This window comes from Pimephales promelas, chromosome 11 (genome assembly GCF_988280905.1).
Source record: "Pimephales promelas chromosome 11, fPimPro1.hap1.1, whole genome shotgun sequence".
In the NCBI taxonomy this organism is placed as follows: domain Eukaryota; kingdom Metazoa; phylum Chordata; class Actinopteri; order Cypriniformes; family Leuciscidae; genus Pimephales; species Pimephales promelas.
Genome location: NC_142779.1, coordinates 14310435 through 14338076, shown reverse-complemented (window position 1 = coordinate 14338076; position 27642 = coordinate 14310435). Strand labels below are relative to the sequence as shown.

Sequence of the window (27642 nt, the reverse complement as noted above, 5' to 3'; positions counted from 1 at the left end):
TTTTCCCAATTTTAGGGCTACAAACTGAACAGCCATTTTTGATTTCAATGAGTGGATCTTACTATCCAGGTCGATAAATCAATCAAGGAGTAATCCAGGTGTCAACAACCAAATCACATTAAAGTAGGAGGAGCCTAATCGCACTAAGCCTTTCTCTTTATTCTTCCCTTAAAATTATACCTCTACCTTACGAGGAGCTCATTATATTTGGGCGAGTGAAGTGTTCTCTAAATTTAATCCATCCTTCTCTGTTTTTCCTCCCTGGCTCCGTCCATCTCTATTCTTGCATTTCACCTCAACTTTTTTTTATATCCTCTCTGTCTAGACATCTCAAAGAAGAGGTAAAGGAAGGAGGCCAATTACAGAGGTTACAAGCTGCGTCGCAATTAAGGAAATGTACAGTTCAGCAAAGTTCAGGGATTAAAAAGGCCGTCAAAACTGGAGAGCCCTGTAAAAGTATGACTCATAATTTTTGCACAGTAAAGCCACGGCAAATGGCCGTGTCAGTGATAAGGCAGCTTTTATATGTTGAGTGGGCCGGAGCCCGTGTTAAATAATTTACTCATGCGGCAGAGCAGTAAACAAGATTACATTAAGGTGATTGTTTAACCCTTTCACTTGTCACACGTCCACAAATTACTGAAAGCGGCAGCTTTGAAACAGCCAGATAGAATGTGTTTGAAAGCATAAAGCACTCCAGATTCTCCCGCAATGGCGTACATGTGTCATTCCCATCCAGAATCGGGGAGTGTGAGAACTCCTTGGCAGGGGAGGTGGACTTGGGGTCTGGCGTTAACCACCCTTAAAACCTTGAGACAAGCGAGGGAGGATGCAGGTTGTGATCTTAATTTCATCCACCGCTCTAAACTGTTTCGCAGCCTGTAGAAAGGTTGACTCAGCGTTCCGCACGGGCGTCCCATGACAGTGGCGAGATGGAGAGCTGCAGTAGAAGGCTTTCAGCTCCTTACAGAAAGTAGCTCTGTTAGATCCATTGACCTCTGCTGGACAAGGACTCTCTGTCTACACATCTGGCCCCCCTCTTTCCCCCACCTTGTGCTAGGAGAAAGAGAGCGAGGCGAGCGGGACTGGAGGGGGGGGTGTCCTGGGAGCGGCTGGCGGACAGGATGATGTATTTGGGAGAGTGCTGCAGCTGTCCTGTTGGGCTGGAGTGCAGAAGGGCTGTAGCAGCGTGGCCTCATAAAGAGAGGAGACTGGCCCCTGACATCCCAGCCTCTCTCGGATATAGAACAGAGACACACTGCCAAAAAGAGATACACATACTGTCTGCAACTTGATTAAGTTACAGTAGAGGAGAAGAGGGATATGAGAGTGTTTATTTTGCTTCAGTTTGCTTCTGCTCTTGCCAGAGTCTTGTCTTCTTTTGCCTCGCCACAAGCTCATCGCTGTTCTATCTATCAGCCTTCTACATACACAAAGGTCAAAGGTCAGACACCTTCATGGGTGGTAGTGACAGTAAACCTCACTGTATCAAAACCAGATTATGTTGTCTTGTTGTTATTTCCAAATTTCTTAAAAAAAAATGTTTTTTTTTTTTTTTTTTAATCTGGAAGTTATTGACATCTTTATTCACGGGTAAAGGTAAAAAAATAAAAATAAAAAAGTTTATTTTTTCACATTTAGGGTTGTAAATCTACTTGAAATACTAAGATTAATTAATCAAATGTTATGATGATTCATTAATCAAATTAATAACAAATACTCACAAATATTGATTTAAACACGTTAGATTATTTTCATTACGTTACATTTTCTCTGTAGAGCGACCTTGGTCAGGAAATTGATTATTTGTTTTATTTATGTTTTTTTTTTTGTTTTTTTTTTTGTTTTTTTGGCAGAATCCTTGGATAGAGAAAATTTAATAACAAATATGAATACAAATAAAACACACACACACACACACACACACACACACAAACACAAACACACACACACACACATTTGATACACCAGTCTTCAGTGTCACCAGAAATTAATGTGATGATTTCCTCAAGAAACATTTTTTTTTTTATTCTCAGAATTCTCAGATGAATTTATTAAGAATAAAACATGTGTCTCACTTTTAAGCTTCTTGCACCATAAGTGGCTTGTTTATAGATGTTGTGTCAAACTTAAAAAGTAGTTGGATAAACTACTTCCATGCTGGTAAAAATAATTAAGAATGAAATTAAGATTTTTTTTTTTTTTTGCCAATTTTTTGCCATTTTTTTTTTATTATTAATTTGACTAAAATACTGCATTCATTTGACACACCACCCCCAAATTAAAGATTTAAATCATAAATGTTTGTGTTTGCCTATAGAGCAAAACAGCCAACTCTCTCTCTCTCTCTCTCTCTCTCTCTCTCTCTCCTGTTTGTGAACACTCTCAGTGTGCCAAGCAGAGGCGCTGTGACACGCTCCCACAAGGCCTCTCATTAGAAACAGAGCTGTCTGGCAAGCTGGACCATAAACTTTAGAGAGGTCACCCCCCCATCCTGTTCTTCTGCACTGTAAACAAGCAGAAAGGTTAGTACTGTATTCTTCTGACACTGTCTTATCTCATTAGAAACAAAGGACATGGCGCTAAGTGCTCTGACAACAGCAGTCATAAAGCAGAGCTCTCCTGGAAACTCCCCCCGAGACAGCATTTCCCCAACTCCCCCCGAGACAGCATTTCCCTGTGACTTTGGGTTCGGGGTGTATACTGAAATTGTTGCTTTGTTTGTTTGTTTGTTTGTGTGTGTGTGTGTGTGTATGGACTCATGTTTGTGTGTACATGGGCAGTGGTTTGGTTACAGTTTGTTTAGCTAACTACCTTATATAATACAGTTCCATAATGCATTATTTTGACTGACATCATCCCTGCTTACATTTACAGTAGCATAAAAGCTCGTTTCACTGATTTACACTATTGTTCAAAAGTTGTTTTTTTTTAGCAAGTATGCATTAAAAGGATGCATTTAAATTGGCCAAAAGTGGCGTTACAAAAGTATTATATTTCATATAAATGCTGTTCTTTTGAACTTTTTATTCAGCAGGATTCATCAAAAAATCAACAAAAATAATTACAAAATATACACTTTGTAAAAATATTAAAATAGCAAACAGTTTAAATTGGCCAAAAGTGGCGTTACAAAAGTATTATATTTCATATAAATGCTGGTCTTTTGAACTTTTTATTCAGCAAAGCATTCATCAAAAATCAACAAAAATAATTACAAAATATACACATTGTAAATATATTAAAACAGCAAATTTTAATTTGTAATAATATTTCACAATATTACTACTTTTACAGTATTCATGATCAAATAAATGCAGCCTGAGTGAGCATAAGGGACTTTTTACCATATGTTTTGTTGTTAACCATTGTTTTACCATTGTTAGTCATTGCTTTATCAATCTCTCATTCGCTTTGTCATTATACTATATTTTATATTTACCGTTTTGATGCTTCTTTTTTGTAATCATGAACTAACAACTGTTATGTGTTTCCATATGCTGCAATGCCCAATTTATTTAAATGCATTGGAGCACACATTTTGAATGTATAAAAGTACCATACAGTCACATTTCTATGAAAATGTCCCATTGTCTCTAATACAGTCACTGGCGTTGTTAACTTTTCCACAGACTTTTTCCCCCAGTGGCGTGTACTGACTTACTTAACTGCGCAGAGACGTATGCACGTACCGTATACATGTCACTTCTTTTGTAAAAAAACTACTCCTTTAAAGAATGTGGCTATACTACTTTTTTTTCTGGTATAGATTCATTAGTTTTTGGCCTCTTGCTGCTGTCTTCTGGTTTGCTGACTGCTAGTGGAAAAAGCCATTTAGCCCACTGAATGTCAAGGTTAGTGCGCGTTGTCCTTGTCATCAGTCTCGGCGGCAGAAGGTCAGGGATAAGCTTTCCTCAAATGGGCAGCGTCAAACAAAAGGGAGGCTGACTTAACTGGCCCAGAGAAAGAAGACCTTCTCTTTCAGTCGATAAACAATCCACTGGGCAAAAGCTCTCAGCAGCGTTAACCCCTGCACCGCTGGCCTTATAGTGACGGTCTGTGTGTGTTGGTATGAAGGCCATAGTAGTTGAAAAGCTCGCCAAGAACGGTAATGTATCTCCACGGTGCACTAGAGAGCAGAGTTGATCAATGCACAGTTAATATATTCATCAGCGAAATTAAATAATCATATTTGTCAGGGGGGGTTCCAAATAAATATGTAATCATTTCTTAATTGGAGGGCTGTAGAAATCAAATTCTGTTAGAGAAAACAGCAGGGCAGAGAGTCATGAATATATTTCTGTCTATCAGTTCGATCAGGTAGAGAGACATGTGTCTACCACACCTCTATCTAAACAGACATGGAAATGTCATCTCCCGTGTGGTCCTGGCTAGCTCAGATCTCACTCAGCCAAAGGTGGATCTGCCGGGAGACATAACATATCATCTTAACTGTCTCACAACAGCCAAAATGGCCAAAACCCATAAAAGGAGCTTTGGGCTGTCAAACAGGGTACATCACATGCTCTGCTGGGCCCTCAAAACATCCAGTCAAAGCTTTCTTCCTGTTAGCATATTACAACATATGTTATGTGCTGCTACAGTGTAGCTCAACTGGCAACGCAAAGGTCATTGTTTTGATTCCTTGGAAGCACATGAAATGATAAAACACATGCCTTAAATGCACTGCAATGCTTTTTTTTTTTTTTTTTTTTTTCAATTGTGAGCTGTATTAAACGAGAACCATACCACAGAATACCTTTTCATGTGGACCCGGGTGCAGTTTGCTGGTGCTGACCCAAATGAACCGAACTGGGTCCACAGCAAAAACCTTTAAGAACACATTTGAACACATGTACAATGCCTAGTGGCTGTTGACCTTTTTGACACTCACATTGAACGTTATTTAATGGAATTTGAAGAAAAACTGAAAAGGTTTTTCCTGGCACATCACACACTGAAAAGTCTTTTGCTCCTTATTTTATGGTTGAGACTAATTAAAGTGTTAAACTGCCCGCATAAAACTTTTCTTACATAAATATAACATTCATCCGTTCATTAATTTATGTTACCTTAACAAGGAGAGAGAGGGATGAGCAGAATGAGAATGATGTTGAACTCATCAAAATTTAAATATTAAATCCGCAGTATGGACAGTTCCCCAATAAAAATAAAATAAAAAAATATTTTTTTTTTTTAAATATTTATTAAAAAATTATTTTATTTTTTAATTTTTTAAAATAAATAAAAAATATTTAAAAAAAAATAAAAATACCATTTCCATCACAAATCATAGAGTGTAGAGGTATTTTTATTATTTTTTTTTTTTTTTATTTATTTTTTTTTATTTGACAGGTCTTGATCCTCATCTTCTTTCTTTTTTTGGCAAGTAAAAGAAGCAGGAACATTTCACTAACATCAGGCTGAGTAAATGATGACAAGGTTTTCATTTTTGTGTGAACTACTCCTTTAAATGTTGCACAATTTAGGAACAGCAGTAACATAACGATGAGCAGTTTAATAATGCATCATCAGATTTCTTCCTGTTGTAGTCTCAGCGGTGTGGCTTGTCATTGTGCCCTTGGGAGGGCTTTGAACACACAGGCCGTGATAATCTCTGCTATCTCCGTGGCTTATTCTCCAGATCTCTCTAATGGTGCGACAGTGTCCACAGTGGCTGCAGTCATCTTAAACGGATGAAGGCAATTCCAGCGGCGGTCACGTAGTAGTGTATTCCCAGTGTCACCTTGTCATTTGGATCCTGTTTGTGCAGTACTTCGGGTAAAACCGAGGGACGTGTGTGCGGTTCTCCGTGAAAGATATCCTTTGCCCCCCTCCTCCGTCTTTGTCGCAAAGGTCTAAGCAAACACAACTTCGCCCTCCTTCATTAACCTTCCTCCGATCTCTCTCCATCCATAGAATTTCTCTCTCTCATACATACACTTTCTTTCATTCCTTCCTTCTCTTTAGCCTCTTACAAGGCTAATGTTTGCACAGATGAACTTAATTAAGTTTTTTTTTCTTTTTTTTTTTTTCAAATGACTTTGGCAGTTTGTGTGTTTTATATTTTAAGAGCAAGACAGGATTATTATGCTTGAGGATCAGGCTTAATGTAAAGCAATGGAGCTGAACTCAGAGCAATGACATTAGTAAGAGTGTCTTCTCATTAGAATAGATCATTATCAGGGATAACAGTTCTATGAGACTAGAAACCATCTGGTTATTGATATTTTTCTAAATATCAGAAAATCAGCTGAATGCATCAAAAACGGTAAAACTCAACTGTTTAACTCTGGAGGAGTTGTAAAATGAGCCTATTTCCAAAAAAAAAAAAAAATGGAGTATCCCTTTAAGGCACATCGTTTTTGCATCTGAAGGTGTTGAACAACATTAGGCAAGACAATTAAGAAAAGGAAGGTGGCAGATTGCATCCAAACATACAGTAGATTTAAACATGCTGAACAGATTAACCCAAGACAATTCCTTCATATACAACTTTTTCTGTTCTGTAGCCTGATTTGTACCAGGACTCAGGAATAAAGTATATTCATGGTATGGCATCATTTGTTTATGAATTTGATTTCAAGCCATTTGATGTTTACGATATGTTCAAATAATAATAATGAAAAAAAAATCAGTTTAAACACTAGGCAAATTTAGATGTCCATTAACTCTGTGTAGCCATTCAAGAAGAATGATTCGCATTCTCTCCATGTTTCATAATTTCCTCACAGGGTCTATTACTACACATGACCTCTCTGTGATGCCCGGCTGTTTCTGTATTGGAGAAATGAACAGATAAATAACCCTGACCTTAATGATGACAAGGTTAGGCTGGGGTTGAATCATGTGAAAGGCCTCAGCACCAGTCACAAGGCAGATCAGAAAGCCACAGCCTTGCCCCGGGGCGACCTCTGCATCTCTGAGCCTCTTTTCAAAATGAGAACATCTCAGTGCTATTTTCTCTTTTCCTGTCATGCCTTTCAGTTGACCTTTGACCTACTTGATAGAGCGCTTTAGGGTGACAGGAGAAGCACTTGTGTAACCGGCCTTCAAACATCATAATATTCCCGTATATTGCTGTTCCCCGATTGTATATTTAAAGCCAGCTCTGAATAAGATCACCCTGCTATATTATGTGGATTTTTTAAGCATCTGCAATCCACCCGTGAAAAAAATCCTGCTGGAGTTGTATGGTATGTGTGTTGTGATCATTTCATGCTGAGGTCCCTTGTTGTAAAGAAACTGCGTATGGTGAATGCCTGAGCCACTGACCGTCTCTAATGGTTTGTTTGTGTTTATTGTTGTGGAAGTGAGAGGAGCCACTGGGTGATGCATGCAAGAGGAGGTTAAATGTTCAGCCACTGGAACTGTGCATTAATTAGTGCACCCAGGTGCCACATCACACTGTGACTCACTCTTCCTCTCCCACACCAACACGTGACTGACCAGAGACTGTATTATCTCAACTAACTGCCCCTCTCATTGCTTCTTCTCTGTCCTACTCTTATTCACCAAAGTTCACTGTACTTTTAACCAGCAGTTCCTTTTTTGGTTGTCATTTATCTAATTAATGTGTAAGTTGTTTGCCTTTTTCTTCCACCAGATGTTTTGTGTGTTCACACCAAGGAGGTTTACCTGGAGAAAGCTACAGTATGTTATTACCATTCATCTCACTGGCAGTTGGTTGACTAGGTAGAAGATTGTAATTTGAAATCTCGACATAAATTTGAGATGAACATTAAAAGGAAATTTAAATGTGGAAAAGTATTATAACGGACTATGAATAACACCAAAAGATAAATTATTTCCGCAGCAATATTACAGACGTGTGAAATTTCACTGTAGTAATAATGTATCATGTATCGTAACATACAGTATGTATCATGTAACATACGGTATGTTGCCTTAATCAAAATTTTTCATTAACTGAAACATTGAGTGATAATGTTTGAAAGGGATTTCTGTAATTTTGATAGACAATAATTATTAACTGCTTTAGAAATATTATAGTAAACACTGCTAATGGGGATTAGACGTGAAAGGGGGAGACAATTACATTTCAAAGCATCTGTGTGGTGTCTGTGTGAGGGGGAGGGGTGAGAAATTTTAGACATTCTTAGTCCATTTCTTTGAATAACTCATGAGTTATATCATAAAATTAATCAGGAGAACAGACCATGTTGTTGTTGTATGTAGCTTTGTTTCATGCTGTTACAGTGGAATACAAAGTAAAACAAAAAATAGAAAAGAAAAGAAAAAGAAAAAAAAACAGCGGAAAAGAATGCAGTGACTGAAAACGTGGCTTACTTGCGCAACTTATGTTCTCTGAATAGGTTCACTCAATGCTGCGTAGCTTTAAGGCGCAGTGGGAACTCGGCGGCCACTGGTGTGCCGATTGTCTGAAGCCCTTATAGAATCACGCCAATTCATTGGCTGATGGAGCGAGCACTGCCCCGACGCTCTTATGTCTTAACATTATATACACACGCGCACCATCTGCTCCTCAGATTTCTCTACCGAAAAAGAAAACTTGTCGGCAGCGCAAGGAGTAACAAACACAGCATCTCATTCCCTATTCAGAGAACATTCTCTTAGAGACGTTCTCTTTCATAGGTTCACTCAACGCTGCTTAACTTTAAGATGCTGTTGGAACAAAATACCAAACTCGCCACGCTAAAGTGCTTCCCTAGCTAGTACAAGACCAGACATTTTTACACTACCGGTTCAAGCAGATAAAACTTGGGAACCTGGGGTCATGTCAAGATCCAAACTATAGAATCTGACAAAAGTGTGTAGAGAGGACCAGCCTGCAACCACACAAATATCTTCCAAGAGGGCCCCTGTAAAAAGAGCTTGAGAAGAAGCCACTTTTAGTGGAATATGCCCTGATGCCAAGATGTGAAGGCAGGCCACACACCTCATAAGCCAGTAAAATAGCTTCCGTAACCCAGTGGGAAATCATCTGCTTTTATGTGGAAAACCTGCAGCGGCCAGTACCAAAACATACTAAGAGCTGATTCGATTTCCTCCAACCGCCCGAGCGGTCCATATAGAACTTCAAAGTTCTAACCAGGCAGAGTTAAGGTGATAACCTTAGAGCGGAACGCTGTGGACAGAACCTTTGGTACATACCCTGGCCTCTGATGGGACAAACGTACAACTTCCAAATGCAGAGGCGAGAATGCCATATCCTGCCCTGAATTTGGGAAAGTCGATCCTCCGTGACTGGGATCTCCCAGGGGGAGTATTCCAGCAGAGGAATGAGCTCCGAAAACCACGACTGAGACGGCCAGAATGGGGCTATAAGAAGGAGGTGGAGTCCGCTCTCCCTCACTCTAGACAAAACCCCCTGGATCAACTTGATGGGTGGGAAGGCATAGAGTTTCCACATCGGCCACTGGTGGGCGAATGTGTCTATCCCCAATGGAGCTGGGGGACTCAGGGATAACCAGAGTGGGCATTGTGATGACTCCTGAGATGCAAAGAAGTCCACTTCCGCTTTTCCTAACACCTCCCAGATCAGGGCCACCGTCTGGCGGTTCAAAATCCATTCCCCTGACCTGAGCTTCTGCCTCGACAGGAAATCTGCTGCGAGGTTCAGAATCCTCGGAACATGAACTGCCCTCAGAGAGACGAACTTATTCTGGGACCACAGGAAGAGGTGAAGCTGGATGCCTGTCCAGGGTTGTGTGACCGCCACTACCACCATATTTTCTGTTCTGACAAAGACATGGTGTCCTTTGAGAAAAGGGAGAAAGTGATGCAGAGCCATTAAGACAGCTCTCAGCTTGAAGATGGCTCTAAGAGTTTTAGTATGGGTCGCAGGCTTTCTCCCTTCTTTGGGACTAGGAAATAACTAGGAAGCCTTGTTTGATTTTCCCCAAAAGTACCTCCTCTATCGCCCCTTTGAGTAGTAGGGAAATCTCCTGCTGTAGTACAGAAGCATCTGCGATGCTATCAACTACAGTAGGAAAGACCCCATGGACTCCTCCTAGTAGGGAACTCCGCTCTGTGAGAGGGGCATTCTATGGGTTGAGAAGGGGAGGCGTTGGAAGATTCCCTAACCCTCCTAGGCATAAACTGCTGAAATGCTGCCGACTGAGACTTAGCAGCTCGGAATTTCTCAACCACTGTGTTAACCGCCTCCCCAAACAGATCAGAGTGTGAAATAGGAAATATTTTTTTCTAAGAGAAAAAATGTTCTCCTTGTCGCGGATCTTCGTGAGATTGAGCCATAAATGGCGATCCGTGGCAACCGCAGCCGCCATAGAATGGCCTACAGCGCGTGCGGTGTGCTTGGTGGCTCTTAGTGCCAGATTAGTGGCTTTACGAAGCTCTTTGACAGCTTCAGGAGTCACTCTATTTCGCTCGTCCATTTCCTTCAGAACATCCGCCTGGTAGGCCTAAAGAATGGCCATAGTGTGTAGGGCCATGCCTGCCTGACCAGCTGCCATGTAGGATTTTCCAATAAGGGAGGAAGAAGTCCTATACGCTTTAGAAGGAAGGAGGGGACGTGACTTCCAAGACGTTTATATTTATTAATTTAGCTGAAGCTTCATCCAAAGCGACTTACAATTTCTATGTATGTCAGAGGTCGCACGCCTCTGGAGCAACTAGAGGTTAAGTGTCTTGCTCAGGGACACATTGGTGTCTCACAGTGGATTCGAACCTGGGTCTTATCCACTCTGCCAACTCCACCAGACGACGGAGGTGTTAGCTAACGTGTCCTCGACCACTGGAATGGTGGAATAACCCTGCTTCACAGAACCCATGTGATTGTTGAAGTCAGCAGATACCGCATTAGTCAGACGAGTGGAGAAAGGCTGCTTCCAGGATCTGGAAATCTTGTGATGCAGATCACTGAAAAAGGGCAGCTTTAAATTATCTTTAGTTTAGACAGATGTGACTTGCGGGGCTCGTCAGGCCAGTCGATAGCAAGCTTTTATAATGTTACGATATAAGAGCATCGGGGCGGCCCCATGCCATCAGCCAATGAATTGGCGGGATTCTATAGGGGCTTCAGACAATCGGCACACCCACAGGGTGTTCCCACTGCGTCTAAAGCTACGCAGTGTTGAGTGAACCTATGAAAGTGAACAGCTCTTGCTATAGATATTCTTGTTGCATGTCACAATAAAATACCAAGCATTACGTTATTCCCTTGAATCTAAAATGTAGTATGCGCATCAGGAAAAAGGTGGATAGTTATATGGAACAAGATTTTGGATCAGCGAGATTTCACAGTGTGGGGAGCTATCCAGGGTGACACCAACACAACTGAACTACCAACAAAATGTCACATGGCTGGTCAGGACACATTTTGTTGGATGATTTTGCCAGTACTGGTAAAACATCTACTCTAAAATAATAGCAATACATTACCATTTAAAAGTCTGGGATCAGTACGTTTTGTTTTGTTTTAAAGAAACTAAACTTTTATTCAGCGATTAAATGATCAAAAGTGACATTAAAGACATCCAAATAAATGCTGTTCTTTTTAAACTTTCAATTAATAAAAAATACATGACAATACAATACAAAATTATTAATTTATAATACATTAAGCCATAGCTCTGATGAATTATAAGAAATATTTATGGATCACCAAATCAGTAGATTCGAAATTGCCATCACACAAGTAAATTACATTTTAAAATATATAGGATTTGTAATAATATTTCACAATATTTTTACTGTCTTCACATTTACTGTCACACAGTGGTAATGGTGAACATAAGAGACTTTCAAAAACATTATAAAGTCTTTCCAAACCCAGACTTTTTGTGTGAGTATGCAATAAAATATATTATGTCAGGATGTAGAGCAATTAATAATTGTGGTATAATACAGTATAAAACGATTTAATATATAGAACATGTTTATATGAGATATATATATTTTTTAGAACCCTGAAGCAGTTACGACATCTATGTGTGACCACCAAAATGTCTTGCCACTTCAGGGTCATGCCTGTTCAGGGCAAAACTCTTATTTAAAGCTTTTTGCTTTGTGTCAGGTCTGGTAAGGACATTGTGTTAGCTAGAGGTGGGAGAGATGTATACAGAGAGGAAATGATGTCTCTTTAAAGCATCTACAGGGGAAGAAGAGACAGCAGTAAGGAACAAAAGGTGGGAGGAATGATTTTTAGGAATCTGTCTCTTTCTGTCTGCAAAGGAAGTGATTGAAGAGAGCAGAATCCTTTCATATCAAAGAGGTGCAGAGACATTTCAGTGTTTTTAACATTCCAGATATTCAAACATCCTTAACAGCATCCTCTCGGCTCCTACTTCCCAACCGCACGTGCTCACTTTCCACTACGTTATAAATTCCAGCAGAAAAGGCCACTTATTCTGTCATAAATCTCCTCTTGCCACTTTCAAATTACAATGATGTATTTGCAAAACGACCATGCCAAGTGTAGAAAAAAAAGGCAGGAGCGGGAAAGAAAAAAACTCCGCATCTTTTTATGAGTCAACAGGGTGCATACAGTGGGTGGTTTGTATCTACACTGCATACAATTCTTTTTTTTTTTCTTTTTTTCCTTTTCAGACAGGGGGACGGTGTGCACCCGCAACAATGTCACTGACAGTTTCCGCACCCTGATCTCATCTGTTCCGGCCTGTGCACTCCACAGAAACTACTTAACTTTCATTAAACCGCGTTTGATATCACCTCTGAGAAGAAACGCAAGCTGCACAAATGCTCATCTGCTCCCCTTCATTCGATTCGATAACTTTTTTTCTTTCTCCCAGACGGTGCCTTTCTCATAGTCCTTGTCTTGTATTATCCTTCTAATTGACCTTATTCAGAGCAGCGCCATGACAGGTGTGAAAGCAAGGATGTGAGGGATAGACTTGCCGTGTTTTCAATGGCATCCGATGTAAAAAGCTATATAAAGCTTCTAGATCACTTGTTATAATTTTACACAGCTCATATTGTCGGGAGTTTTTTGTCGACTGAAATTTCTTGGAAAGATATTTTTGCTGTGTTTCGTCATCAGAACAATCCAAAATCACCTTAAATAATAGTAACCCACTGAAGAAATGTATGTCTATCCCTCACAACCTTGCTTTCATTCCCGTTAAAATCAAAGTTGGCTGCTGTGAATAAGGTATATACATTCGTTTTACACTCTTTCACTCAACTGCTCATCTAAACCCCCTCTTCCCTCTGTCAGACCTGTTCTGACTGACTAAATGGCAGCCCGTTGAAGGTGTGGTTAGACTTCTTCATGGCTTTGTACTTGTTTCATAGTGTTGAAACAGTGATTCATGTTCAGCTCACACAGCCTCCATTAATTTCATGTAATGTAGCTTTTATCTCGCTCTCCGGGACAACCATCTCCAGCACTGTCTCACGGGTCAGCATAGTGCTCACAGACTATCGCTTTCTCTCTCTGTTACTCTCTTCCTTCCCGTTTTTATTCTTTACTTCTCTCTCTCTCTTACTCAAGGTTGGCCTGTGGGTCTGTGGGACCTCAGGCCAGACCAATGAAAAAATGGCCATAACATCATCATATTAGACCCTGAAAAATAGTTTTGATCAAAAATACAGGGGAAAAAACTAGATTTTTGAAATATTGTTATGTAAAATAAAAAAAATTTATTGTAAAATGAAAAATGTATGGGCTACATTTTTCAATTGCCCTAATTGAATTTCTGTGAATTGAATTGCATATATTAATTGTGATATATCGCGTGAAAGTAGCTTTTGATGTGATCGACCCGAGTTCGAGTCCGCCTTTTGGAAAACTCGCTCTTCTCCCTTTTCCCATATCAGATCGGATAGGCATTTTTTATATATATATATATAAAAATAAAGAAAACTGAACTGTTGATCAATTTAATGCATCCTTGCTGAATACATTTTTCTTAGTTTGTAAAAAAAAACTACTTACTGTATATTTCACTTGTATGAACGACTGGCCCTGTTCTGCCTTTCTGTCTTTCTGCCTTTCTCAGTTACTTCTGTTTCCTGTCATAGGCGTATTTCTATTATAGAGTTCAACTTTAAACCTCAACTGTAAATGATAGGAAGTGTGGTGGAGGTGTTAGATGTAGCTTCAGGGCAATTCTTTCTTATTTCTTTATTTCCGTCCTTTGCACGGTTCTCCGGAGCAGGGCGACACACATCCACTGATTGGGGGAGTTTGGATCAGAGCACAGGAAGAAGTCAAGCTAAGCAGTCACGAGCAGAGAACATCCAGCTCCTCTATCATCCGCCAAACACTTGACCCACAGTAACTCCGCTTTGACAGAGCATCACAGCTTTTCTATGTAAGACAGAGCCTAGTTTCAGGAAAATGTGATTATGAAAGACATCCAGTCGTAGATGTGCTCTCTCTCTTTTCCAGCTTTGTTCAAGAAGGCTGACAGAAGCCCGCTCCTGGTTACGTTTTGCGAACTGTCACTTTCCCGTAAGATAACACCCCTGCACAGAGGCTCGGAAATGCCAAGGTTCAAGTTTACAATTTAAAAGTTTAAATGCAGAACCACGGGTCACCGTGGGCCACAGTAAAGGTCAATGCCATGACGACAGCTGTGGATATTGTTCACTCAGCCCCTCGAGTTACACATTCTATCTTTATCTCTCCATTTTCTCTCTGTAATTTTTGCCGTATCCAAATTGGAAATTGGAATTATGCTGGTCAAAAAACATAATCATTTCATACCACATCAAAACCCTAACCAGGTCTTTGCAATTTCTCAAATGGATAATATGTTATTTGCAGAGAAAGCTATGCATGAGGGTGTTTCTAATTCTCTGTGTTTTTACGAGAAGCTGGGCCATAATTATGGAATTGGCAATTCGGCGTGATCATCCCACTGTGCGATCTTCTGAGTGAGCATAGCAGGAGATACAAAGACACCTGTGTCCCAGCAGGGACTGGACCTCCTCTTCTCTCCCGTAACTCTCTTCCGAAATGACATGAACACATCCGAATAAACCCGTTTCATAGACGTATGTGATTAACTATCAGCGCCTCCACTCATCTGAGCCAAAGAGGCCTTAAAAAGCGAAGCATATTGGCTGCACTCAGTGCCAAGGCGCATCCCTCTCCCCCTTCTCCCCCTTCCGGGCTTCTGACGCGGGCTCACTGGTAGTGCTCTATCCCTGCAGGGGGCCCCGGAGCCGGGCTTGTCCTGACACCGCAAACATATGTAAGGACACCTGAGCTACGGCCTCCAGCCTCCCGCCACCAAGGGTTAATTTTCCACCCAGCAGTGCGGCAGCCAGACTTGGCCAAGTTTCCTGTCGCCCACAGTGCACCACAAGCTGTGTTTGGGAGCCAGCAAACAACATTAATCCTGCCCCTATGACGGATCGCATATGCAAAATGTCCGCCACCCTACGCGTTCACACAGCCAGGCAGGTACGGGGACAGGAAGAAAAGACGACGTACTTGGACAGAGAGGAAGAGAGATTGCGGGATCGGAGGAGGAGGAGGGAGACTTGTGACTGTACTTCATCACGCCACTGGAAGTTTCAATCTTCCTTTTGTCTTTAACATTTCAGGTGCCGATGTGTGCGATGCCAGGAAAGGTCAGGAGATGATTTAGTGAACATTTATGGAGGCTTTATCTTCAGTCCTTGTCACCAATTCGGGTGATGCTTCATAGAGGGTCGCCAAACAGACGTGGAAAAAGAAAGAGCATGACAACGCCACAACCGCAATGACACAGTAAGAAAACAAGAATGCACTCTTTCATTAGCAAAGCACCGCTGAGAATAAACACTCTCATTTTTTTTCTCCTCATCCCATTCCCTCTATCTCTAAAAGGGGGAGTAGACTTTTGGTATAGACGTTTCTCAACAGGGTTTCCTCTTTTGTGTGTCCATTATGAAACCTCAGCATGAGAGCCATGTCCATGCGTCCGTGACTGTTCTACAGAATTGAACAATGTCATCTAAAGTGCAACAACGTGACACTTTTCCTAACTTTCTTTTTCTGTCATGTCTTGTATGGGAAGCAGCGGTGGTGTGATGGAATTAAGGTAAATTTCCCAACGGAGTAGTTTTTCCTTTGCTTTTTTTCGTGCACAGATGACACCATTGTCAAAACAATCCTCGTTTGCAAGAATCCACAAAAAGGACTAAAAACACTGCATTATGCATGCCAGGCCAGTAGTTGGCGATGTCATTTTGTAAAGAAGCAAACACACATGCATGTGGAGTCGCCACTTTCGCAGATTCCCATTTTTGTTGTTTGCATGGAGGCAATAACAGTATTGCTTTCGAAAACTTGAACCCCGATTTCAAAAGCTTGTGTTTTCAGGCTGCTAAAACACTGTTGTCGTGTAAATGAACGGCCAAAACGAATACATTTTTCAATTTTTATTTGAAAACAGTGAAAAGTAATTTAAATAAGTATATTTAACACTTACATAATGATTCATTTAATGGTCTATCTATATGGTTTTATATATTATACGTTTTTTGTTTTATATATAATTTATATATTTAATAGTCAGTCAAATTCAATTAATTTCAAATTCAATTAAATTCAATTAATTCAGTTAATAAAAAGCTACATCTTTAATTTTACCAAGCTGCAGTGTAATTTTGTGTTTTGCCATTTCAAGTTTATTTTGATTTTGATTACTAAAATTATTTAATTGTTAGAGTGATGTTCACTTTTTAATTAGCCTGTCCATTTCCACCAGTTGGACGCATTCAGTTCGATTTTAGCAACAACATCATCGTATTGACAGAGTAATTGGCCAATCATAGAGAAATTGAGGCACTACCTCAGTGATTGGGAATTTTGTTTGTATATCGCCACTATTTCTTAAAAAAAGCTTCTCCTTTTGCATCCTCAAACCATGGTTAGCTGATAACAGTCTATAGTGCTTTAGGAATGAAGGACGCGGGACCGACAGACTTCTCTCCTCAGGACTTTTGCGCCTTTTTCTCAGTGTCTCAATTGTCCAGCTCAGCATGATTCATCATCTCGCCTTAGCCAACCAGACCCAGCACGCCTTCTCCACGTTCTTCTTCCCTGTCTTTCTTACTTACTCCAGAAAACCTGTGTCAGAACACTCTCCTTTTCCTTTGGCCCGCATTATTCTTGTTAGATGATGTCCTTGTGCTGTTCAAATCGTCCACTTTACAGCTGTGATGCAAAAGTTGTTTTCATATATAGTGTAAATAATTTTCTGTTTGCTCAGACTTATTCATCAGGGCTAACTCTTAATTCAAGGGCTTATTCAAAACCTGTTTTCTTGTCTTGCTGTTGTATTGACATCACAAGGTCTTGCTAATGACAGCCTGTCATTGTGGTGGAATTGAAAATGTTATTGTTTTTTGTTTTTTGTTTTTTTTTTTAATACAGTTTAAAGATTACATATTTTAATTTAAGGGAAATCACAGAACCTTGGAAGATCGGGTAGAATAATTTTGGTTAAGTACTCTGCCTCTTTCGCGCAATCAATATAAGCCAGAGGCGTGTAAAATAGTATTACATGTACTTTGCATTTATTTGATTGTTTGTTATTATGCACGGCATGTAGGTTGCTAGGTCTAAGGTCAGCAAAATTACAAAGCGAGTTTCCCTTTGTTTGTGTGGTGTTTCGCAGCATGGTCAAAAGGCAAAGTTCATAACATTTAGACTTACGGTCCCAAAAGCTCTCCAGAATTTCCACAGGCCCATCCCAGAAGAGCTTGAAAAAGTATAACTACTGAAAACAGCATTATTTCAGAAACAACCAAGGGTGACAAGAGGTTTTCATTGCAGATTAAAAATCAATGATCTTTTCAGCTTGTGCCGGCTAGGGTTAGCGCTGCAGAGAAAGAAACGGCTTTCACAACAACCATTTGATTAACCTGGATGATTTTATGTGCTGATAGCGTCCACGGTGAGCAAATCATTATTAGATCTCATTTTCTGCACGGAGAAAACCAGTGAAGCTTAGCTCCACGCCATGCCCTGTGCATTGAATTTCTGTCTTTGACTTAAATAGGAATAAAGATGAGAGGAGAAACAGTGTGAAAACTCAGCGTGGATGTGGCGAGCCGGAGAGTACAGGCTCTCTATACGTGCGGTGCCATAGGAGGGCAGTGCCCGCTGCGCCCTCTGTGTCCGTGTTTGTGTGTACGCTGTACAGACAAAGGCATAAACCTCCTGCAGCAGAGGTGCTGTGAGTAATGGGTCCAGAATACGCAATACCAACACACTCATCACTCCTCATCCTCCGTAGCCAAGGTCACGGAAAAACTCTGCATTATACCTCTACATCTCACTCGTCCTCCGTCTTGCGCTTTCGCTCTCGCTCCCTCAGTCAGGGTGGCCATGTCGCCCTCTCACCCTGCCGACAGCGGGCGGGCGGGCGAGTGAGTGAATGTGTCTCAGGGTTGCTGCTGCGAGCGCTTGATCTGAGAAGCAGAATGGATGGGAGTGTATTGTCAGACTGTCATTCAGCCGGTCTGCAGCAGCAGTAAGCCTTCACAAAATATTAAACTGCTTTCACCACATAAAAGCTGTCCTCTTATACTGCTGACATATGGTTTGAAAAGCCGCCTCTGGTTTGTTTTGGAGAGTTGGAAATTGAACACAACGGCTATTTGAAGTGGGTCGAGGTGCTCTTTCTGAAGCTGAATATACCAGTGACAGTATAGAGAGAAGAAAGCCTTGCCATTACAACCTGTGAGTTTTTGAAAGTTAACAATATAGGCGTGAGGGGAAGGAGATCGAGCTGAGACTTGTATGTGTGTCAAGTGGTGTAGAACCGCAAACATCGGCCTCCAGCTCTCACCAAAAGAGCAAAACTTTTAGCCCCCATTCACACGTGGTTTTACAATCACCTTTGGGATACAATCGCAAGTGGTTAGGCGAGATCTGGTAGTTTCCTCTGATTTTATCACTTACAGTATGTATGTCTCTCACTATGTGTTTTACTTAGTTTGAATTATATTATAACATACTATTACTATTATCATTAAGTACATTTTGAACATGATTAACTTGAATTTGTATCCCTGCATGAGGATGTCAGTCTTTTGCATTTATTTATTCCATTTCAAATGTTTAAATTAGTAATCAAACATGTCAATTTATTTAGAACAGTGGATGATTGACAGGTGAGTATCAGAACAGATCAGTGTTGACACTATACATACATTTTCATCTCAAATCAGTTCTATTTTAGTGTGATTTACTATTATACTATTTATATTTTAAAATAGTTTTTATTTATATCTTTTCATTTTAGTTTATATTTTATCCATATTTAATATATATATATATATATATATATATATATATAGTAAATATTACTATTTAGCTTTAAATTTATTTTTATTTGAGTTTTAATAATTTTACTGCTTTAAACTTATTTTATTTTTTTGCCAAGGCTTTTTTTCTAATTTATGTTTTTCAGCTAATATTTACACTGTCAAAAAAAATCCTATAAATGTAATGTAATGTAATGTAATGTAATGTAAACTGCTGGCAGCTGTGGTTGCCAGCATCGTACCGTAAAAATACGGTGTGTTACTGTTTTTGAAATTAACAGCTACATACCGTATTGTCAGCTACAGTAAAAAACTTTAATTTAACAGCAATATGCTTTAACACAAAAACAGTAACACACCGAATAGTTACAGTATGATGCTGGCAACCACAGCTGTCAGTAGTTTACGTTGTTTTTTTTTTTTTTTTTTTTTTTTTTTTACAGGATTATTTTTTACAGTGAATATTTTATTTCAGCTAAAGTTCAGAAAAGTAAACCATAAAATAGTTTTTTTTTATTTTAGTAAACAATAATAACAGAGCTCCGAATGTGATTTGCAATATTGAATCACAAAACATTTTGCACCCCGTTTACACTTGTATTAAGCGCTCACCCCTTGTAATTGGATAATGTGATGGGTCTCGGATGTAAACGAGGCCATGGAGGTGTTCTTGCAAACTTCTGGCAGTGTCTCTCTAGTTCTCCTCACCTTCTCTGTGCTCATTTTTACACTTACATGAAATCTATCCCACACCCTCCCAAGCAGTGCTGGCTCAGAGAGAGATAACAGTGGATTTAGTCCCGGCTGGGCCAATGATTTTCACATCGAAAATGCTATTCATATCAGAGAAGCTGCCTGAACATCAGGCAAGAGAAAAGGTGTGAAATAGCGCGACCAATCTGGAGAGTTCTGGGCAGACAGACAGTGTAAGACTGTCCAGGTGTCTTATAATATGAGGATTAGAGCTTTGCCAAGGATTGAGCAGCACAGGCCTGATATGAAGAGAGAGAGAGAGAGAGAGAGACTTACTGAGGACTTCAGAGACATCAGAGGAACTGCCTGTGCTGGCAGAGTGCCACAACCAAGACCATCATTTTCAACCCCAAAATTAGAGAGGTGACCATCTGACAATAAAACAGCCCGTGGAGTGGAGAAAAAAAAAAGAGGCAGACTTCCATTATAAATATTAATCAAATGGAAGCCTTTCAGGGATGGCATTTCTCTGCAGGAAAAGATGTAGTACTTGCCTGTCAGGGCAGCAGTGGAGGTCAGCATGGCATTTCCCTCGAGTCAAACTTGATTTAGCCCTTTTTGCCAGTATACAATATAGAATATTAAAACCATATGATATTAAAATAAAATAAAAATAGAGCAAGATAAACAACTGAGAAAGTGTACTTTTCTAATGTTGAGAAGGAAAAATGCTAAGGTTACATCCTCTTCTGTTCTATTGTTTTTCTGCAGGTCTTTAACCAGTCCAACTCTTGGCAGGTACAGAACACTAAAGGACCATTTTATTTCTAAATGAGTCTGAATGGCGCTCCACAAAGACTGGAAATGCTGCTGCCCTTTCATTTTAAATGGTACGTTGGCATTTAACATTACACATGTCAGCAGAACTTCACTCTATTTATGGATTCTTAATGTATGTGTATTTGTTCAGAGCCACTTATGATATTGTTGTCATGGGCTGTGGAAAGGGACATTTAACATGTAGATAATGAAAAAAAAAATCTCTTGTGATCATAAATTAATTAATAATCTACTTTCAAAACCTCCTTCACTTCCCCATAGCAAAAAAAAATATATATATATATTGACTTTCACTTTCATGTATTAATAGAGAATACATGGTAATACATGGTAACAAAATCATTCATTCATTTGTTCTTTTTCTTTCTTTCTTTCTTTCTTTCTTTCTTTCTTTCTTTCTTTCTTTCTTTCTTTCTTTCTTTCTTTCTTTCTTTCTTTCTTTCTTTCTTTCTTTCTTTCTTTCTTTCTTTCAATAAACTAATGTATTATTTTTATATTTACAGCAAAATATATGCTTGAATTTGCATTTCCTTCTGCCTTTTTATTTCAAGTTTGGTGTGAAAGGGCCTTTACATTTGCCCAAAAATATAACATTTTTGTTACAAGAAGCAAGAAAAGTAATGCAAAAGAAATGTAATGCACTACTTTTCTTTAAATGTAACTAACGCAATTAGTTACATTTGAAAGGAGTAATATTGTAATGAATTACTTTTCAAAGTAACTTTCCCCAACACTGTGTGTGTGTGTGTATATATATTTATGTAGATGGATGGATGGATGGATGAATTGATGGATTTTTAAAGTTACTTTTACACATGTATATATGAGGAATACAAATGCCACCCGCTTTGTATAACGCCACTTACTGTATATCTGTCTATCTTTTGTTTCTTTTCTTTTTATTTTTCTTTAAGCAGTATACATGCCTACAGCAGTATCTGACAATTCTCCCCTCCTTCAAACTCTCTCTCCCATTTTCCCTTTTTTCTGTCCTCCCATTATGAATAATGAACTTGTCCTCCTATGATCAAGTCTATTGGGGATTTCCGCTGCGTGTGTCAGGGCCTGTCTAATGGATTGCTGTATGCTAATTTGGCTAGAGGATGATGGGCAGTTCTCTGCTGGGGTCACCGGTGAAATAAAAGAGCCCTTTGTGCGAGTCTGAGCCATGTGCCTCTGACAGACCGGCACAGACCTTGAGAGTCTTCCTTTATACTTGTGCACAGCTACTGGAGAACGAAGAACAATGGGAAACACCAGGCAATGTCACTATTGATTTAGGGAGGGATGTGTGTCTTGGTGTCCTAGACCTCCGTAAACTCCTTCAAAGTGTGTATGGTAACCCGCAACACACTCTTGGATGGTTTCGGATAAGCTGCTTCCATCCTCTGCGACCCAGCATCAGTCACACTGGCCCATTTCCAACCCTCAGTCCATCAGCCATTAGGCCAATAATGAAGTAACCTCACATGGTTATTGACTGGGTTGTCAGTAGCCCTGCCTGAGTCCTTAATAGGAGTCATTGGTCTTAAGTTAAAAAAGGGCTGAAGGAGGTAGAGCAGGCCATGCACAGCATCTCAAGTGCCCTGCAGAGGTGAGCAGCTGCCAGCCCATGCGAATTATCTGGCAGAGACGAGCTTCTGTCTGGATGAATGAAAGATTCTGCCATTCAGCCATGGGATCAGTACAAACAGAACTCATTTAGTGTGGTGGGCCTTTGCATAAGAATATGTATAGCACATTTTAAAGAGTTAAAAAGATGTTTTAACAGCAAGTATTGTGTCTCTATTGTCATCTTCAAAAATGAAAATTGTGTCTTTATTTATTCACCCTCATATCTTTCCAAACCTGTATGTTTTTTTTTTTCTTTTCTTTCATTAAACACAAATACCCCACTGACTATTGTAACGCTTGACGTGGAGCAAGTCAAATTTGTAGTTTCCTTATGTAGATTCCCAATCTGGGAATCTTACAGTTCATAGCATGGTTATAGCAGATATAGGACCGCAAAGCATATCAAAAGTGCCTTTCACCCTGTTAAGAATTAATGAACCACTGAAAATGAACACTTAATGAACAACTGATTTTGGAAAAAAATCTTACTTAGTGTTGCTTTAATGCAGCAATGAGCCGTTTGAGGCCTGATACCCTTGTATACATGTATACTTACATTATGAAGTGTGGCCAGGATATAAATCAAACATTCACGCTGCCGTTCAAATGTTTGGGGTCGGTATCAATATTTTAAGCTCTCTAACACTGATTTATTTGATCAAAATACAGTAAAAAGGGTAATATTATGACATTTTACTTGTTGTCTATTTTAATTCTGTATATTTTAAAATGTAATTTATTCCTGTGATGGCATAATTCCTGAATTTCCAGCATCATTACTCCAGTCTTTAGGTCAGAAATTGCTCAGGAAACATTTCTTCTTATTATGAATGTTGTAAAAGGTTGTCTTGCATTAGCTATATTTAGTTGAAACAGTGATATTTATGAGGATTCTTTTTGAAATCCTTTTTTGAGAATTTTGTGGCGTTATAAATGTCTTTAATAGTATTTTGATCAACTTAATGGATCCTTGCTAAATAGAATGTATTAATTTCAAATAAATAAGTTTAACTGACCCTAAACTTTGAATGGAAGTGAACACTTCACCAAAGAAAGAAACACAAATATAGAATGACACGCGGGTGTAAATGATAGAATCTTCTTCTTTTTGCATTATTTTTAAGCATCTCTCTCTCTCTGTGTCTCTCTCTCTTTCTAATTTCAGGCTATCGGGTTCATCATGCACAGAAAACTCATCACAGAAAATGAGCGGGTTGGAGAAGAGACAGGAGATGTGAACTGTCCCTCTGAAGTTTACTAAAAATGTCTGATGGTTTCACCCAGACAGTTAGGAGAGCTGTGTCTGAATGGGATCCAAATCTCTGGTATGTGGTGTAGTAATGACAGAGAAATGTTGTCCTAATTATTGTAATTTCCTTTGATTTAGAAAGTTGGTGTAGTTTTAATTGAGTGGACAAATTTAGCTGTTCGACAGTTCATGAATGTGACTCTTTCTTTCTTTCTTTCTTTCTTTCTTTCTTTCTTTCTTTCTTTCTTTCTTTCTTTCTTTCTTTCTTTCTTTCTTTCTTTCTTTCTTTCTTTCTTTCTTTCTTTCTTTCTTTCTTTCTTTCTTTCACATGTTATACTTTTTACGATGTCTGCTAGATTACTCTAAACTGCTCTCTCTCTATATATATATATATATATATATATATATATTTTTTTTTTTTTTTTTTTCTTATTCAATGAAAATGTATCTTCCAGTGATTATACATGAAGATAAATTTCAACCCAAACTCAGCCCAGCATTTTATTCTCTCGGGTATCATTTGGATTGTGGCTTTAAAACATTCCCATTGCTCCTGAGAAATAGGAATGCATCAGTAAAATGAGATAGTTAGCATGTATTTCTTATAACGGATGATTTGTGTGGCAATCTGTCTGTTATGACTGAACCTTTAGCATATCACACTACCATCAAAACCTCGTTTTCTGACCGAACTCATGTAAACATGTGAAATTGAATTGAGTTGGTTCCAATCAGAATGCCAGATGAATGAGATGCCCGTGTTTAGATGTCCTGCAAAGGGGGCAAACAGTTACCATAGCTGTATTTACACTATCAGACTTTCCGTATGAATGTACAGGGTTATTGATAGGTTCCAGTTCTCATGGCTCTTTTGGTATTGATGAATGGCAGTGGGTGTGGTGTGATGGCTCGTGTGTTGTCATAATTCGTGATGAGTCGAGCATTCTGGCTGGCTTTATGGCACTTGTGGGCTCGATTTGAAAGGAATAAGAGGGTGTTTTAAGGCAGAGTGGATTTCAGTCTTATCCCGACTAATAACCTTGTGTATATTACTCAACTTTCATTCAGCTCTAACTGAAACATTGTGCAATAACATGTCTAGAAGCAAGATTTAATAATTGCATTTGGGTTTTGTGAGTTCAATGTTGTTTATGAAAGTGTATTGTTCCTGCAGCTGTCTAGATGTGATTTGAAAACATACGAAAGCCTCAAAACTGTTTGATCTGTTGGAGTTGAATCTGATCATTAATCATTAGCAAAAATTATAGTGTAAGATGATACAAAAATAGGATTATTGAGATTTGGAAATACAATCCTAAAGGAAAAGGTTTTTTTTTTTTGTATAAGTTTTGCTTTGTTTGTATGTTTAGTTTTGTGTTTGAGACTTAGGCTGCATCACACTATATGAGTTAAGGGCCCACTTGAGTGCTTTTGAATGCGCAGCGTTGTATGATCCGTTGACATAATTTCCAATGAAACAGGAAATTAATGCGAAAATATTGAATGGCTCCTCCCCATTTTCAAATAGCCAGTAGTGTTTAGTTTACCTGACAAGGTAAATCAGGACAGCACCATGGAAGCGAATCCGAGCACTGATTATACAGTTGGAAAACAGAATAAAACTTGAACGTTTGAGCAACCAAACACGCATCTCCAACTAATATTGTTCGGTGTCGTGTCGTTTGAAGACGCTTCCGATTTTAGAGAGCATTTGATTGGACAGAAGATGTGATGATGTGCTTTCATTTTCTCAAGTTTCTCATTCTAGGCCAGGGGTGTCCAATCCTGCTCCTGATGGGCCTGCAAAGTTTAGTTCCAACCCCAATTAAACACACCTGAACCCGCTAATTAAAGTCTTCATAGGCATACTAGAAACTTCCAGGCAAGTGTGTTGAGGCAGGTTGGAGCTAAACTCTATGGAAGTGGCCCTCCAGAACCAATGACACCATTAGGACACCCCTGTTATAGGCTCTACTTGTTTTAGTCTCCTTCAGATTTCCTCATAATTGTTCGACGTGGTCTATAGGTTAACATGTGAGCTGTGACACATCCAGTTCACCCATCTATCCTAACTAAAATATAAATCATTTCTATTCGATAAGATTCTATCAAGTTGACTCTCTTATCTTTCTCCCCACTATTAGAAGTGTTGAAGTAACCTGAAGAGAAACATAAAACTATGGCTGTCAATATAATAATTGTGATGTCTGAAAGCATAAGGAAACATGTAATACTTTATTCTCTAACATTAAATCGGCTCTAGACATAAACTTCGCTATAGACCATTTCAAAAGATGTAAACAACACTGGTCCAGAAACACTTCCTGTTTCGGTTTGTAACTGTTTTCTTTATTTCACATGTAAAGAAAACATCTTAAAGATGTTTGTTCAACTTTTTGATTCAATTTTAAATGTTCTGTTGGTTGTATTTTATCCCAGCTTTTATGTAGTGTTAAAAAACTGAAACAGGAAGTGCTTCTGGACCAGTGTTGTTTACATCTTTTGAAATGGTCTATACACATGAATAGTCATTCTTAGAGTCCATTTCCTTAGCTTATCACTGCGCTACAGTGGAGCTGAGGCCTGAGGGCTGTGTGTATCTACGCAGCTCATTCACCCTCAGTCGCCTGAATGAGAAATGTGCATCTCTTCCAGCACTGACAACAAACCACGACTGCATGTCCCCAACAAAATAAAGCTCCCCCACTCAGTCAAGAAAAGACAGTGGGGTTTAGTTTTCTGTGTGTGTGTGTGTGTGTGTGTGTGCTTGCGCCTGTGTGAGTTTAAGAAGCTCCCTCTCCTTATTTTGTCTCCCCAAGGTTACGGTCATCTTTTTATACGGGATTATAAAAGGTTTCAGCCCGATGGAGGTGTTCAGTGTTATTTTGTAATTAGAATGTAATCCTCCTCTCATTGCACACATTCATTGGTAGACGCTCCCTGCATGCAATTGGAATAATGTGAATGAAAATTGTGAATAATAGCTGCGTGTCTCAAAGTAGCTTCTTTATAGGAAAAGGAACTGTAGAAAAACACATAAAATCCCCGTCTCACTGGTACTTTTAAAGATAGATTTGTCGAACAAAGGTTTAGTTTTATTACAAACTCAGTGTTTGTTTTCATACAACCTGCCTTGGTAATGAAAAAGCTTCCGATTGCAACTACAATCGGACTAGTCCTATATTCAGATTAAAAAAAAAAAAAAACTACAGATATCAAGAAAAAAACAAATAAAAAAAGCAACATGGTAAGAAGTCTCATGAAAAAAAAATGTGAGAAAAGTTGGAGACAGAAGGGACAGGAGAAGGTAAAAAAGGGAAAGGTTAGTTGGGTGGCCTTTATAGATCTTTATGTCTGTTGAGGGGATCAGCAGGCAGCGGCTGATGAACTTCACTTTCTATTAGTGGCCATGGTGGGGATGTTCTTCTCCCTACCGATCAATAGGCTGAAGGACAAGAGTGTCAGAAAAATGAGAGACCCTTCTCTTTCTTGGCAGGGCGGTCTCAGAGCGGACGGTGAGGCACTGAGTGCCAGAGACCCTTAGTCCCTCTGGAGTGGCTTTGAGTGAGGGAGCCATTTTGGGCGGGGGCGCAGAGGAACTCTCATCATCCGTTGTCCTTCGGTTAACAGTTTGAAAAGGATAACTCCACCAGCCGAAGGACTCCACAAAACCTATTCTGAATGGTTGGAGGTTGCTTTGTTTCATCTATGATTGTACTATACAACAGGGAAGTAGCAAATTAACAGAGCTATAGGAACTTGTAGAAACTCTTTCTATTTTGTCTCATTCTTAGAATATTTCAATACAAGTAAAGTTCTGTTGGCAGCATTTGTTACATAATGTCAACTGTAAGTGTCGTATTGATCGTATACAATAGTTAAAGGGATAGTTCATTTTAAAATTAATTTTGATATGTTTTAGCTTACCTCAAGGGCATCCAAGATGTAGGAGTCTTTGTTTCCACATTATTTTCAATTTTGATATTTTTAGGTCAAACCGTTCTTGTCTGTCA

The 27642-nt window shown here is 39.3% G+C and overlaps 1 protein-coding gene across 10 annotated transcripts in view; it reads left to right on the top strand.

Annotated features, from left to right (window-relative positions):
• The window catches only part of LOC120479474 (uncharacterized), a 372503-nt gene that overhangs the window by 271139 nt on the left and 73722 nt on the right, over positions 1-27642 (top strand). For 5 of the 10 annotated variants that reach the window (XR_016145524.1, XR_005622926.2, XR_005622930.2 and 2 more), the window contains 4 exons: positions 2390-2525; positions 15520-15685; positions 20698-20816; positions 23546-23705. Coding sequence is in view for 1 of the 10 variants with exons in the window: in XM_089117034.1 (XP_088973160.1) it covers positions 23651-23705 (55 nt within the window). In the remaining 9 variants the exon portion in view is untranslated. Of the gene's footprint in view, positions 1-2389; positions 2526-15519; positions 15686-20697; positions 20817-23545; positions 23706-27125; positions 27528-27642 lie in introns of those variants that run through there. The other 5 variants (XR_016145528.1, XR_016145523.1, XR_016145527.1 and 2 more) reach the window with 4 other exon arrangements.